The following is a 17,222-nucleotide window of genomic DNA, read 5'->3' as shown; positions in this document are numbered from 1 at the left end:
ATACCTTCACACACCTACCAACAACTGTTGGATCCCTGATATGCAGAATCATTGATGTATTTGGTATTAAGCAGGTGGTCATAATGTTATAGCGAATCAGAGCAGATCTTTCATCAAATGGGGGGTTATATTCTCCTCTCTCGATCCCACGAAGCTAGTAACATGCAGGATAATCTGCATATTACACCTGCCATCATAAAAATGTCAAATTCTGCCCATCTCAATTATTTGAATTTTGTTGAAAACTTATCTTCACTTCAGTCACTGTGTCCTCGAAGACGCTTGCAGAGAGTAAACACTCCTGAACTCACTCAGTGTATTCTCGGGATATACTCTGGGAAGCACTCACTCACTAAATTACAAAGAATTGCTAAACACTATTTCCAACTTGTAATGCAACAATATTGTGAAAAGAAAAGTTAACACTCACCATATAGCAGAGACAAGGTCGCAGACTACCTCTCGTCGTGCCCTGAAATGAGAAATGCCCTGCCCACTATCCGTCCCACCCCTCCCACAGTGGTATTCCGCTGTCCACTGAACCTACAAAATATACTCGTCCATCCCTATGCAATTCCTGCTCCCAACCCCTTACCTCATGACTCACATTCCTGTAATAGACATAGATGTAAGACTTGTCCCATATATCCACTCACCAGTGTGGTCACAAACACCACCTATCTCATTAAGCTACCTGTGAAACAAGTCATGTAATCTACAAGGTAAACTGCGACCACTGTGCTGCACGTGGGCACGACAACCACCAAGCTCCTCGTCTGCACGAATGGCCACCGACAAACTACGGTCAGGAAACATTTACTTTACTTTTTTGTGTCCGGAAACCAGGTCACAATCTTTCAGCCCAGTATAGGGTCACGTCCAAGGCTTCTTTCTTGTCCAGCCATAAATTGTCAGGGTTGTAAATATAAGGGCAGTTTGGGCAGGCGAGCAGATGCTCCACATCCTGCATGGCACCACAGTCACACTTATCACCCGTGGTTCCAAGCCTCCACCTAATCATATTTGTCTCCACTGGGCCACCCCTGTCCTTATTCGGCTCAGTGTCCTCCACGTCTTCCAGTTTGTGCCGAATCTGCTGGGCACTTCCTATGCCGGTGGGTAATCAGCTCCTATAATTGCGGCTAAGAACCTTTTACAGGATTTAAATCACCCGGGTTTACACTCTCTGCCAAAAAGGGGATGCCGATCGTCAATAGTTTGTCTGAGCCTCTCTGGAATTCGTGTGTCGTTCTCCGAGAGTTGAGATTCACAAACCTGACAGTTCTATACAGTTTTGATAGGGAAGTAGGTTTCACGCATCCCATTGCTAATCGACACGTTTCATTAAGACATGTCAACCTTCTTTGCACGGGTTGATCTGGACCGTACTGGGCAGGCATATTCGGCTGTACAGAAGCGTAAGGCTCGTGCGGTGGTTTAGCACCCATTTGCTGTTAGCTAGTTTCCGCAGAATATTATTTCTGGCAATTACCTTTTGTCGCGTCTTTTCGCAACAGTACCTGTATGTCCGAGATCTGTCGAGCACCACACTCAGGTAAGTCGGTTTGTCGGTATGCTCCTGTGTGGTATTATTCCGAGAGACGTAAAGTTTATGGTGAGCTTGCCAGGATCGAAGGTGGAAGGTGCTGACTCGTGGTTTTGATGGATTTGGCTTAAGAAAGTTGTTTTTATAATACTCTGATAATTTCTCTAAGAGCTTTCTCCAGCTTCTGTTCTAGAGCCTCACAGGTCCTCCTTGTACTGTCCACCCCTGTGCCACCCTGTTGTTCAGCACACTGCCTAACAAGTCAGCCTTCATTTCAATGACTGATTCAGAGTCTAAGCCACACGAATCCTCCCCGTCAACACCAGCAGCTCTTCTGAACTGTACACGTGGAAGCTCTCCCTGCAATATATCCTGGTTCCCGTAACCCTCCTGGCCTCAACCTTTGTTAGTCATGTTACAGTATATTGATAATATTTACGTATGGACTGTCTGACAGCAACTGAATAAAACACAATTTTAGTGCCGTGGCCTGGAATATGTACATATGTTAGCAATTTAATTTACATTTTTGTCACTGTGCCTGTAGGTTTTAAACAGTTCTGGTGGTTGGTATCTCCTGTTAAGTAGTAATGTTTCGAACTGTACTTACAGGTTGCGTGGACAATTTCTTACATATTACGCTCCTGTTGCATTTTTGGTGTTGTTCTTCTTCTTATGAATGCCAGTTTGCAGTTTTTCCCCCACATTCCACAGCACTATGAACTGAACGCTTGTTTCAATGCAATGTTTTGGTTTCTGTTGCCGACAGTCAAATGTTTTCGCCAAAGATCGAATGTTATTGCCAAACTTTCGAGTGTAATTATTGACGTATCTGTGATCTGTTCGTGTGCTTCAAAATTCCTGCATGTCACGCCTATGTATACTGCATCACAACTTTGACATTCAAGTTTATATATTCCTGATTGTTGGAATTTGTCCCACTTGGTAGCTGGCTGGCTTAGGTGTGATTGGAGGGTTTTTGAAGCCCTGTCTCTTTAGGGTGTTTGCAACTCTGTGTGTTAGTTTATGTGTGTAGGTCATGGTGTACCATCTGGTTCTTTCCTGTGTGGTGTTGTCATTGTGTGTGTTTGTTGAGTGTGTTTGTAAGTTTTCAGCTTGTGAGTTCTTTTGTATTCTGGAAATGTTGTGTTCATTTTGTATTTGTGTTTTTATTTTTTGATTGAGTCTATGTACCACATGTGCGTCATACCCGTTGTTCCTAGCTATTTGTATGATTGTACTCATTTCTTGTTCATAGTTTCTTTTGCCGAGTGGACTCCTGTTTAATCTATGTAACATATGTCTTAGAGCTGCAAGTTTCTGGCTGTGGGGGTGGTTGGGTGTGGAAGGTATTAATGTGTCTGTGGCTGTTGGTTTTCTAAAGATGTTAAATGTATGTTTGCCATTTTCTTTTTTTATTGTAATGTCAAGAAAATTTATTTGATTTTCTTTTTCCTTTTCAAGTGTGACTTTTATGTTCTGATGAGCTTTGTTTATTTCCGAATGGAGTTCATTTATTTTTTCACTTGGCTCATCTACCAGACAAATAATGTCATCCACGTATCTGTACCAATATATGATTTTGAAACTTTCATTAGTGGTTACCTTTTCAAATATCTTTGCTAGTGTTCCTGATATTGGGGATCCTATGGGCAGTCCATCATTTTGTAGATAATATTCTTTCTCAAACTGAAAGTAGTTTTATTCAATTGTCAGTCTGAGCATATTTGTAATTTCTTTTATTGCGTCTGTGGTGAGGTTGCTGTGGGATGAGAGGTTTTGTTCTATGATTTCTATTGTTTCAGTGATAGGGATGGAGGTATACATATTTTCTATGTCAAATGAAATCAGTGATGCTGTGTGTTTTCTATTAGGTTTCCTGTGTTTATCACTGTTCTGTTGTTTTCTACTTTATAGTGTTTTGTAATTAACTTTTGGAGGTGTTTGGCTATGTGGTATGTTGGGGCTTTCTTGAAGTTGATAACAGCTCTCATTCGCATTCCTTCTTTATGCACTTTCGGTTGACTGTGGAGTGTTGGTGCTTGTGGGTTTTTCTGTGTTATATAGTATTTTTGTTTGTCTGTGAGTGTGTGTTCAATGTTTCTCAATGTTCATTTCACGTTTGCCTGGAATCATGTAGTTGGATCTGACTTCAGTTTTTGTATGGCATTGGTGTTGATGTATTCCTTGGTTTTTGTAATGTATTTATCTTTAGCCATGAGTACTGTTACATTTCCCTTGTCTGCTCTTGTCATTAATATGTTATTGTTTGTTAACTTTTGTTTTGACCTTTTCATAGTGGCTGCTTCTGTTTGGTTGTTCTTACTGTGTGTCTGCTGTGTTTGTTTCATTATGCCTTTGATTTCTTCTTTTACTAGTTCTCTTGTCAGTTCTATGTTTATTTCACAATTATTTTGTTGTTCTTCACGTGTAAGGATGTGTTCAGTATCTACTATGAGATTTTCTATGTATTGATTCTTCACTTTGCTATTGGTGCAGTGTTTCAAACCTTTTTCCAAGAGCATTTTTTCATTTTCGTGTAGTTCTGTCTGCGTTAGGTTAACTAAATGTGGATGGAATATGTGTTGGTGTTCATGTGGTTTCACATTTAAAATGTAAATGTATTTTTCAGTCTTTTTTACTGTTAGTTTCATTATATTCTGCTTATGTTTGTTTTGTAAATGTTTCATTGCGGTGTATGTGTTGCGTTCAGTTTTTTCTACTAGTGCCATGAAAACTGTGTCATTTCCTACGTTTTTTGCCAATTCTAGATGAGTCTCATAGAGCATCATGTTTAGGTGCTGTTTTTCAAATAGAGCATCTTAATTTCACGTAGTAACCAATATTGTTCTGCAAATGATTTAGACTTTTGTGCCACTGTAGAACTGTTAGTCATTGTCCTCACCCATCCAGTCCTTCTCCTTTTCCCATACAAGCACTACACAGGCCCCATTCCACCAACACATCCAGTCTTTTTACTTCTCTCCTTTTTTGCTACCCCCCCCCCCCCCCCTCCCAAACCCCCATCCCCTGCCCACCTTCTAACCTTCCGACTGCACCTAGCTGCCCTATCCTCTCTCCACCTTGTCCTTGCATGCTCCCCAGCAGAGATTCACTGTCCTCCACCCGTACCCCTGCTATCCCTCCCCCTCCCACCTCAGCCCCCTCCTTACCTTCATCCAGTTGCCACTCTCGCCATGTGGCTTCAGCTGGCAGAGGCTAGAGTCGTGTGTGTGTGTGTGTGTGTGTGTGTGTGTGTGTGTGTGTGTGTGTGTGCGTGTGCGTGTGTGTGTCTCACATCTATTTTCGACAAAGGCCTTGTTGGCCAAAAGCTTATATTGCAAAAGTCTTTCTGTTGTGCCAATCTGCAACTCAGCATCTCTGCTATATGGTGAGTGGCAACTTTCCTTTTCATAATACTGTTACATTCCATCGTGGATTTTCCATTGATTACAACCTATAATGCAAGCATGTTTAAGTGCATGTATAAATAAGACAACACTTTACAACAGTCAAAACAACTGCAGTGTATTGTTTTCTTGTGAATACTGGTAATGCAACCTAGGGATGAGAATAGAAACTATTAAATGATCTGCACCATGGCAGTGGTGCTATCCAAACTTTATTTCCAAAAGAGCACGAATCACTGTTGGTACCTGTTTACTTTTAACAGAGCATGAGTTACTGAGTGAAGTCCATATAAAAATAACGTTAATCTGATGGAATAACATTGTTCTGGAGTGGAAAAAACAAAAACCACTGTTTTTCAGAGCTCTACTGAACTTACACTAATTGGCGGACTGATACCCCCTTTAATGTCTGTCTGTGGAGTTACAAATGCAATATCTGAAGAAAGAGCAACCTCAAAATCACCAAATTATGGACAGATGCATTTTAAAAAAATATATAATCTAATCATACAATAGGTAAATAACAACCTCCCCGGACACCACAAAAATAGTATGACATAAACCGAGCAATGTGTCCCATCCTAGATCACCCAATACTGCAACAAAGTGAAGTAATAGTTTACACACACAGCTCCCCCTGCACACACGCACGCACGCGCGCCCACACACACACACACACACACACACACACACACACATACACACACAGAGAGAGAGAGAGAGAGAGAGAGAGAGAGAGAGAGAGAGACAGCAGATGCTCCCACTAAAGAAGAAGAAGAAAAAGAGTACACCAAGTGCAAAATGGCAGTGGATCTACACAAAATAAAAATGTAAATATATTTCATGTCAGTGAAAGTACTGTGCACAATAATCTAACCATATGTGCAGAACATTATGAATGATGTAAAAAAAAAAAAAAAAAAAAAAAAAAAAAAAAAAAAAAAAAAAAAAAAAACAACCATGAGTAATGACAATAATTTAGTAATTTTTACAGTAAAAAAAGCATAAGAACTGTTCACAATAACTGCAAACAAAATGGTAAGAAAAACCATATTGTTACAGTGGCCACTGAAGATGATTTAAAATAAAGTGAAATGCACTTTGTCTTAATAAGACCTTTATAACAGTCGCAAATTTGTAATTCTCATCAGTGCTTGTACTGTAGAATCCTCCAGCCTATTCAGTGTGACGCTGCCTTCTATCTCTCAGTGTACCTGGTTCAGGTTTGTTAAGTCACCAAGCTGTTTTTTAGGTTCATCTGTCACAGACTCCAATGCAGTCTCCTTTTATTTGGAGGCTCCATTTTACAAGTGCTAGAGATATCTGGTTTCTTCCAATCTGAGCTGCTGAATCCACAACTGAAGAGCTGGAAATATTGTATCAGTCCACGTGCTGACACTAGATGTCAGAAACACTCCTCAATGTAACAGGTGGCATTTCAGTTGCTTCAGATGAAAAAGATGTTGCCATGTCACTGATGTTATAATGAGCCCATGCCACTGAACTATATATCACTGGCACAATTTGTCCTGTTAGGCTTGTAATCATTCAGGGTACCACCATGAACAAAGTTAACTTTGCCATATCACAGTACCGTTTATGGTATAACTGGGTCCTGGATTGGGAGGTTTTGTCTGCCATGTGTATCAAAGTTTCATTCTGATTTATCAACAACATAGGAAAATACAGATTGCTACTTACAATAAAGAAGACACATCAAGTTGCAGACTGGAACAATTATTATGAGTTGCAGTGGCTACCTGGCAGAAGGCCTTCACCAGTTATCTGAATCCTCCACCTATAAACTCTTCCAGAGTGATCGCATGCCAGAAGTCCAACACAAATCTCTGTTTAAAGCCTTAGGCCCTTCCCAAAACATCTCCCCTGAATCCATTTCTTTCCTCACACCTTCTACATGCTTCCTAAAATCCACAAACCCAACAATCCTTGACGTCCCATTGTAGCTGGTTATTGTGCCCCCACTGAAGAATTTCTGCCCTCATTGACTGACACCTCCAACCAAGTGCCCATAATCTAGCCTCCCACACACCAACATCTGTCATGCCCTAATCTTACCACTATCGATCACTACCTTTCCAAACCCACTATCTCATTCCTTGTACAACTTACTAACTTTATCCTTAGTCACTACTACTTCTCATTTGAAGGGAAGGTAAATAAACAAATCTGTGACACAGCCATGGGCACCCACATGACACTCTCCTACCTTTTAATGGGCTATCTACAGGAGACCTTCCTAACCTCCCAAAACACCTAACCCCAAGCCTGGTTCAAGTCCACTGATGGTATCTTCATGACCTGGACCCAGAGCCAAAACACCCTACTTTCGTTTCTTCACAATTTTAGTGTCCTGTGGTCGGCAAGAAAGAACTAACAGTCAAGTCTCGACACACTTTATTGCAACTAAAATGCCTTCTTGGCATGCACTAATTTCCAAATGCAAGAACAACAAGAAGTACAATAATTCTTGTCGTGGCAAAAACCAGATAAGAGTACAAGACAATGAAATGAAAATAATAATCAAAATACAATTACAAAGGTACAACATTCTACCGAATGCTACGGCGAGTGTCCAAGTGCTAAACGTAGTCACATTAGTTCCAATTGGTGGATCTCTGTCACATGTCTTTTCACGAAATAGTTCCGTGTTTATGCAGAATGTCTGTTGTCGTTTACATCCACAGACGATGTTTCGATCCGAGCTCTCGAAGGGAGGTTAGCGGCCCACCTCGCTCGTCTATTGTGCGAGTCCCCTAACTGATAAGGGGCCACTACGACAACAACCTCAACACCTTGTCTCCCATCCACTTCGTGTGGTTCTCCTTCCTGGATATTGGCATCATCCTCTCTGATGGCTCCATCTGCACCTCTGTCCACCAACCACCAACAGTACCTGCATTTTGATATCTGTCATCCATTTCACACCAAAAACTCCCTCACACGTGGCCTGGCTACACATCTGCAGTGACAAAAACTCCCTCGCTCAGTATGCTGAGGGTCTCGAAAAAGGTCATCATATATAGGACATATTCCCCAGACTTAATCCGCAAACAGATCTCGCACGCCATTTCCCCTCATACCCCCAATCATCCCACGACCCCCGAGAACCAAACACGAAGGAATGTCCCCTCCGTCACCTGGCACCACCCCGGACTGGAACAACTGAACAACATCCAATGCCAGGGCTTTGATCACCTATCACTGTGCCCTCAAATGAGGGGCGTCCTACCTGGGATACTTCCCACCCCTCCTAAAGTAGTGTTATGTCACCCATCCAACATCCACAACATCCTAGTCCATCCCTAAACCACTCCCAATCCGAACCCATTGCCACAAGGATCATATTCATATGGAAGACTCAGGTGCAAGACCTGCCCAATCCACCCATCCAGCACTTCCTATTCCAGTCCTGTCACAGGCCTATCCTACCCCATAAGGGGCCAGGCCACCTGTGAAAGCAGCTAGGCTCAATCATTTCACAGCTTTTTATATTGGTATGACTGCCAACCAGCTGTCCACCAGCCCACCTTCCTCCACTCCTCTCTTTTTTGGTTCCTTTTTTCCCGACCTCCCTTCTCCTTACATTCCTCACACTGCACCTGTTGGCAGTCTAGTCCCTGCACACTCCACCAGACTACTATCCCTTCCCCTCCCCCTTCCCCAGTCCCACCAGATTGCTGCTTACATCCCATATCATGTTGCATTCTGCCCTGAGATGATGGAACTGGTCAGGTGCACTTACCTTTGTGTGTGTGTGTGTGTGTGTGTGTGTGTGTGTGTGTGTGTGTGTGTGTGTTTTTTTTTAATGGAAGCCTGCAATTTGACTTTTCTTTCTGGTACACAGCAATCTGTCTTTTCCTACATTGTTGGTATTCCTATTTGGAGTTTTCATAGTCTGATTCTGAATTACGACAGCCACCATTCCAAAGTGTTACTCTCGATTTCATTTACCCTACACAGAAGCAAAGTCCCCATTTCAAAGCCTTCTCCTTCAGTTCCCAAGCTGTCAGTTGCTGTAGATGCTGTCATTACAGTAGCCTGTTAATGTAGTCAATCATTTCACTGTAATGGTACTCAACTAGGTCAGTTTTTAGAGCAGGTAGGATCAAGTGATATACATTATTTAGTATTTCCCACAGATACAGAATACCAAGTTGCTCACACTATGTAACTGTTCAGTGCCAATTTCTTGTGCTCCTGGAATAATACTGTCTTGTGATTCTGTGCAGTTTGAAATCTATTGCATGTACAATGAAGAGCCAAAGCAACTGGTACACCTGCCTAATATCATGTAGGACCCCCGCAAGCACAAAGAAGAGCCCCAACATGACATGGCATGGACTCAACTAATGTTTGAAGTAGTGCTGGAGGAAATTAACACCACGAATCCTGCAGGGCTGTCCATAAACCCGTAAGAGTGCGAGGAGGTGGTTCTGAACAGCACATTTTAGGACATACCAAATGTGTTCAATAATGTTCGTGTCTGGAGAGTTTGGTGGCCAGCGAAAGTGTTTAAGCTCAGAAGAGTGATCCTGGAGCCACTCTGTAGCAATTCTGGACATGTAGGGCATTGAATTGTCCTCCTGGAAGTGCCCTAGTCCGTCGGAATGCACAATGGTGGCAGGCAGGTGATCAGACAGGATATGTGTCACCTATCAGAGTCACATCTAGAAGTATCAGGGGTCCCATATTACTCCAATTGCACACAGCCCACACCATTACAGAGCCTCCACCACCGTGAAGAGTCCCCTGCTGCCATGCAGAGTAAATGGATTCATAAGGTTGCCTCCATACCCGTACACATCCATGTCCACCCGCTCAATACAATTTGAAACAAGACTCGTCCAACCAGGCAACATTTCCAGTCATCAAGTGTCCAATGTCAGTGTTGATGGACCCAGGCAAGGTGTAAAGCTTTGTGTCATGCAGTCGTCAAGGGTACACAAACGGACCTTCGGCTCCGAAAGTCCATATCGATGATGTTTCATTGAATGGTTCGCACACTGACACTTCCTGATGGCTCAGCAGTGAAATCTGCAGCAATTTGCAGAAGAGTTGCACTTCTGTCACATTGAGGTTCCATTCTTGCAGGACCTTTTCCAGCCGTAGTGATGTCAGAGATTTTGTGTGTTACCAGATTCCTGTTATTCACGGTACATTCGTGAAATGGTCATATGGGAAAATCCTCACCTCAACATTACCTCGGAGACGCTGTGTCCCATCACTTGTGCGCCAACCGTGTTCAAACTCACTTAACTCTTGGTAACCTACCATTGTACCAACAGTACTGATCTAACAATTGTGCCAGACAGTAGTTGTCTTATACAGGCACTGCCGACCACAGTGCCTTATTCTACCAGTTTACGTATCTCTGTATTTGAATAAGCATGTCTACACCAGTTTCTTTGGCACTTCAGCGTGTGTGTGTGTGTTTTTCATAAACAGTCTGAGCTCTTTCTTGTCACAGGTAGAAATGGTAAGTGGGACAGTCTTCTTTCCTTTCATGTGAGCATTGTTTTCTCATTTTAAGGCATGGAACGTGCTTCAGTTTTCACCATGCTCACTAGAGTCTTTCCTTTGACGACTGCTGTCTTCACAGTGGGTCAAACCTGTTGTTCTTTCACGCTTGATTAGTGACATCATCTATGCAAAGTATTTAAAGCATGTCTTTCACATTCAGTGCCCTGAGGCTAATGTACAATTTTTGATAACTTAATAAGAATTGTGTACTCTGGGGTTTGCGTTCATTATGTAGTGTACAGTGTCTATCTCTAGCACCAGTTTTGAAGTGTAGTTTGTCCTCCTTTTAGAAGCCTTCCTTTCCAAGTTTCTCCATCAAAGACTTGATAGAGTCTAGTGCCTTCTTACTGAACAAGTCATGTCCCATGTCGTACATAATTACTTGTGGCTGTTCACATTTAAATTGTGGAATTTTATTGGCTTTTTCTTGCAGCCCCTTGCAGGCTTTCTGAGATTTGGCTTGTATTATAACAACACTATTGGCTGTCCTTAGGAACTTAATTTTAAGCCTACCTGATCTAGGGTACATATCATCTCTTCGATACTTTCCAAATATCTTTAGCATCTGCATTCTCTGTTGATTTAACAGAGATGGTATTTTCTGCTGATACAACTTTTTTCTGAATTTTAGCAGTGATGCTCAGTTTCTACCTGTAGAGAGAACAGCCACAAAGAAAGGAACTTTTTGCCCATATTCTCGAAAATTTTAGAAAAGGTGATGTAAAGGAAGCTGCTCAACCATCTGAAACAACACTGTCCAAGACACAGTTTGGATTTTTGAAGGATTCTGATATCAAGATGGCTATTTACACTCACAGTGAGAATGTACTTAATTAATTACTTAATAAATTACAAGCCCCCGCCCCGCCCCCCCACGAACCATGGACCTTGCCGTTAGTGGGGATGCTTGCGTGCCTCAGCCATACAGATAGCCGTACCGTAGGTGCAACCACAACAGAGGGGTATCTGTTGAGAGGCCAGACAAACGTGTGGTTCCTGAAGAAGGGCAGCAGCCTTTTCAGTAGTTGCAGGGGCAACAGTCTGGATGATTGACTGATCTGGCCTTGTAACATTAACCAAAACGGCCTTGCTGTGCTGGTACTGCGAACAGTTGAAAGCAAGGGGAAACTACAGCCATAATTTTTCCCGAGGGCATGCAGATTTACTGTATGGTTAATGATGATGGCGTCCTCTTGGGTAAATTGTTCCGGAGGTAAAATAGTCCCCCGTTCGGATCTACGGGCGGGGACTACTCAAGAGGACGTCGTTATCAGGAGAAAGAAAACTGGCGTTCTATGGATCGGAGCGTGGAATGTCAGATCCCTTAATCGGGCAGGTAGGTTAGAAAATTTAAAAAGGGAAATGGATACATTAATGTTAGATATAGTGGGAATTAGTGAAGTTTGGTGGCAGGAGGAACAAGACTTTTGGTCAGGCGAATACAGGGTTATAAATACAAAGACACATAGGGGTAATGCAAGAGTAGGTTTAATAATGAATAAAAAAAATAGGAATGCGGGTAAGCTACTACAAACAGCATAGTGAATGCATTATTGTGGTCAAGATAGACACGAAGCCCACACCTACTACAGTAGTACAAGTTTATATGCCAACTAGCTCTGCAGATGACGAATAAATTGAAGAAATGTATGATGAAATAAAAGAAATTACTCAGACAGTGAAGGGAGACGAAAATTTAATAGTCGTGGGTGACTGGAATTCGGTAGCAGGAAAAGGGAGAGAAGGAAACGTAGTACGTGAATATGGATTGGGGGTAAGAAATGAAAGAGGAAGCCGCCTGGTGGAATTTTGCACAGAGCATAACTTAATCATAGCTAACACTTGGTTCAAGAATCATGAAAGAAGGTTGTATACATGGAAGAACCCTGGAGATACTAAAAGGTTTCAGATAGATTTTATAATGGTAAGACAGAGATTTAGAAACCAGATTTTAAATTGTAAGACATTTGCAGGGGCAGATGTGGACTCTGACCACAATCTGTTCGTTATGAACTGTAGATTAAAACTGAAGAAATTGCATAAAGGTGGGAATTTAAGGAGATGGGACCTGGATAAACTGACTAAACCAGAGGTTGTACAGAGTTTCAGAGAGAGCATAAGGGAACAAATGGCAGGAATGGGGGAAAGAAATACAGTAGAAGAAGAATGGGTAGCTTTGAGCAATGAAGTAGTGAAGGCAGCAGAGGATCAAGTAGGTAAAAAGACGAGGGCTAGTAGAAATCCTTGGGTAACAGAAGAAATATTGAATTTAACTGATGAAAGGAGAAAATATAAAAATGCAGTAAATGAAGCAGGCAAAAAGGAATACAAACGTCTCAAAAATGAGATCAACAGGAAATGCGAAATGGCTAAGCAGGGATGACTAGAGGATAAATGTAAGGATGTAGAGGCTTATCTCACTAGGGGTAAGATAGATACTGCCTACAGGAAAATTAAAGAGACCTTTGGAGAAAAGAGAACCATTTGTGTGAATATCAAGAGCTCAGATGGAAACCCAGTTCTAAGCAAAGAAGGGAAGGCAGAAAGATGGAAGGAGTATATACAGGTTCTATACAAGGGCGATGTACTTGAGGACAATATTATGGAAATGGAAGAGGATGTAGATGAAGATGTAATGGGAGATATGATACTGCGTGAAGAGTTTGACAGAGCACTGAAAGACCTGAGTCGAAACAAGGCCCCGGGAGTAGACAACGTTCCATTAGAACTACTGACGGCCTTGGGAGAGCCAGTCCTGACAAAACTCTACCATCTGGTGAGCAAGATGTATGAGACAGGCGAAATACCCTCAGACTTCAAGAAGAATGTAATAATTCCAATCCCAAAGAAAGCAGATGTTGACAGATGTGAAAATTACCGAACTATCAGTTTAATAACTCACAGCTGCAAAATACTAACGCGAATTCTTTACAGACGAATGGAAAAACTAGTGAAAGCCGACCTTGGGGAAGATCAGTTTGGATTCCATAGAAATATTGGAACACGTGAGGCAATACTGACCCTACGACTTATCTTAGAAGCTAGATTAAGGAAAGGCAAACCTACATTTCTAGCATTTGTAGACTTAGAGAAAGCTTTTGACAATGTTGCATGGAATACTCTCTTTCAAATTCTGAAGGTGGTAGGGGTAAAATACAGGGAGCAAAAGGCTATTTACAATTTGTATAGAAACCAAATGGCAGTTATAAGAGTTGAGGGGCATGAAAGGAAAGCAGTGGTTGGGAAGGGAGTGAGACAGGGTTGTAGCCTCTCCCCGATGTTATTCAATCTGTATATTGAGCAAGCAGTGAAGGAAACAAAAGAAAAATTCGGAGTAGGTATTAAAATCCATGGAGAAGAAATAAAAACTTTGAGGTTCGCTGATGACATTGTAATTCTGTCAGAGACAGCAAAGGACTTGGAAGAGCAGTTGAACGGAATGGACAGTGTCTTGAAAGGAGGATATAAGATGAACATCAACAAATGCAGATAATGGAATGTAGTCAAATTAAGTACGGTGATGCTGAGGGTATTAGATTAGGAAATGAGACCCTTAAAGTAGTAAAGGAGTTTTGCTATTTGGGGAGCAAATAACTGATGATAGTCGAAGTAGAGAGGAAATAAAATGTAGACTGGCAATGGCAAGGAAAGCGTTTCTGAAGAAGAGAAATTTGTTAACATCGAATATAGATTTACGTGTCAGGAACTCATTTCTGAAAGTATTTGTATGGAGTGTAGTCATGTGTGGAAGTGAAACATGGACGATAAATAGTTTAGACAAGAAGAGAATAGAACCTTTCGAAATGTGGTGCTACAGAAGAATGCTGAAGATTAGATGGGTAGATCACATAACTAATGAGGAGGTGTTGAATAGGATTAGGGAAAAGAGAAGTTTGTGGCACAACTTGACTAGAAGAATGGATCGGTTGGTAGGACATGTTCCGAGGCATCAAGGGATCACCAATTTAGTATTGGAGGGCAGCGCGGAGGGTAAAAATCGTAGAGGGAGACCAAGAGATGAATACACCAAGCAGATTCAGAAGGATGTAGGTTGCAGTAGGTACTGGGAGATGAAGAAGCTTGCACAGGATAGAGTAGCATGGAGAGCTGCATCAGACCAGTCTCAGGACTGAAGACCACAACAACAACAACAAATTACAAGCTGCAGATATTTGTCAAAACCACCTGACTTCATTAACCACAACTTCCTTTTCAACACATTAGAATACTATGGTGTCACTGGCATTGCTGCATAATGGATCAAGTCATATCGCATAAACAGGAAACAATGAATGTCAGTAAGAGAGACCAGTGAATTGAGCTGCCTGCCATCATGAGACTGGGAACTGATTACATGTTAGGTCTCACAACAGTTTGCCTTTGGGCCATTGCTTTTTCTTGTGTGCATTAATGACTTCTGTATTCCATAAAATATCAACGTTGAGCATAGTTTTAGAAAGGGCTGCTGATCACATTTCCTTGGACATTAATAAATGGTTTGTAGCCACTTCACTGTCATCAAACTTTGAAAAGACTCCCATATGCAGTTCAAAGCATGAAAGAAGTTTCCAACCAGCATATGCCTGAAATATTAAGAAGTACTGATACACTATAAAAGACTGATAGTGTTAGATTCCTGGGGTTACAACTTGGTAGTAAATTAAACTGGAAGGAGCACTCCACAGAAATGCTGAAACATATGAACAAATTCTTCTCCACAATGCAAATGTTACAAGACGTGTGACATAAAAATAAAAAAGTTGTCATACTTTGCTTACTTTGATGCCATAATGTCATACAATATCATATTTTGACGTAACACTCCAAGCCAAACAAAAGTTTTCCAAGTTCAAAATTGTGTAATATGCATTATTTGTATGAATTCATGAATATAATGTGGAAGCCTGCATCTCAGTATATTTATTGCTCAATGAAGTTTGTTGTAAATAATATATCCCCCATTCCAACAAAAAATTCAGTTCAGAAACCAGTATTAGGAACAAGAACAATCTATATAAGACTTAACAGCTTACTTTAGTTCAAAAATGGATCAAAATGCTGGCACGAGGATCTCCTCAAATCAGATTCTCTGAACATAAGAGTTCCCCTAATCTAATAGTGGTTACATCTTGAAATTAAGAGAGGGTAAATAATAATCTGCCAATGAGCTTTTTTTTATAGGAAAAAAAATGCTGGAACACAGTGGAATGGATGTTCTCAAAGCTACTAGTTTCAACCAGTTAACTAGAGAATTTATTTAAATCGCCAGCTTCTATAAGATTATTTTCCATATTGCCTGATAATATTAGTTGTTGATAACACATATAAGCTACAAACCTTTCGGACCACATAACGTTCAAGAGGTATGTTCCAGGAACAGCAGGTATGTATGTTGCTCTGTAGGTGCTATTACCCAAGTTCTGGAGCTGCACTTTAACATCAGCCTTCATACCCGTAAGAGTCACTTCTGGCAATCCTGCAGAAATGAAGTGAAAATAGAACGACTGTGGTGTTACATTCTTCATTACTGTTCATTATTCATATTACATTTTTCACAGTGAACGCAATTGATGGCAGTGTACCTTATACCTTTCACTAATCCATATTACTACGACATTTTGCCTAATGTGGTTGTAGTCTGCAAATGTGAAACACGGTACACAAATGTTTTATATGTAAAACTGATTTTGAATGGAGGATATTTAAACGTGTCTTTCCATTAAAGACAAAATGATAAAGACATGATGCAATAGGGAAACTATCTTCTCTATGTGTGTTTTGATCTCTGGGCTTGTCCAAATAGTGTTAGTTATCATAAACAGAAGTCACAATTCTGGCTTGTGCTGACATCTGGTGAGTTTTCATATGGGGGAGGGAGGAAAAGATCAGTGTTTCACATCCAGTCGACAACGAGGTCATTAGAGAAGGAGCATTAGCTCGAATTGGGAAAGGAAATTGGCTGTGCCATTTCAAAAGGGGCCCTCCCAGCATTTGCCTCAAGCGGTCCAAGAAAATCACGGAACATCTAAATCGAGATGGCCAGATGTGGGTTTGAACTGTTGGCCTCCTCAATGCAAGTCTTGTGTGAGTGTTGCTACACACTGTGCCACTTCGCTCAGTAGTTTTCATACAATTTTAAGAAAGAATTTTGATGCTACACTGTAATGGTAGTTACTACCGGTACCAACAGTGTGGCGTGAAAACGGGGATGGTGACATTGACTGCTATTTTTACTTGATCAAAGTGAAAGGGTATCCTGCAAAATCAAAATAGGCTTTTCAATATCCAACCCTGCCCTCAGCCTTGAGGCCAGTTGCTCATGATGTTTCTCCACTTCCTAAGCCACCAAGTGATTGGACCATTAATGAACTACATCTAGAAATGTTGACAAGTTACATAAAACTGCAACCAGTCACTTTTTTGAATAATTGTGTTTTATTCCATGAACTGGTTTTCGAACCTTTTCAGGTTCATCTTCAGATGGTTTCTGGAGGTTATATCATTATTTCTAGCATAATGCTGGCTCTGTGACAAGAAGATGGAACATGCTTTAAAGTATCACCATGACTATTGTTTACCTGTTGATAAGGGTGTAAATTTAGTTTTTTACTTACTACAACAGTATGGGCTGTTTTTCTGTTAGTGTCCATCTGTCTGCTTCCATTTTGATGGCCAGTTGGTGTATCACTTCACACACTTTTACACAATCTATATTAATTTACACA

At 41.2% G+C, this 17,222-nt stretch overlaps 1 protein-coding gene across 1 annotated transcript in view; it reads right to left on the bottom strand.

The window, feature by feature from the left end:
• Window positions 1-17,222, bottom strand: part of LOC126456767 (filamin-A) — an 885,319-nt gene that overhangs the window by 20,769 nt on the left and 847,328 nt on the right. Inside the window, exon 45 of the mRNA XM_050092525.1 lies at window positions 15,835-15,973. Within this exon, the coding sequence (XP_049948482.1) occupies window positions 15,835-15,973 (139 nt within the window). The remainder of the gene's footprint in view (window positions 1-15,834; window positions 15,974-17,222) is intronic.

This window comes from Schistocerca serialis, chromosome 2 (genome assembly GCF_023864345.2).
Source record: "Schistocerca serialis cubense isolate TAMUIC-IGC-003099 chromosome 2, iqSchSeri2.2, whole genome shotgun sequence".
Classification (NCBI taxonomy): Eukaryota; Metazoa; Arthropoda; class Insecta; order Orthoptera; family Acrididae; genus Schistocerca; species Schistocerca serialis.
Note: the sequence above shows the minus strand (reverse complement) of the source record. Positions and strands in the feature narration are given on the sequence as shown.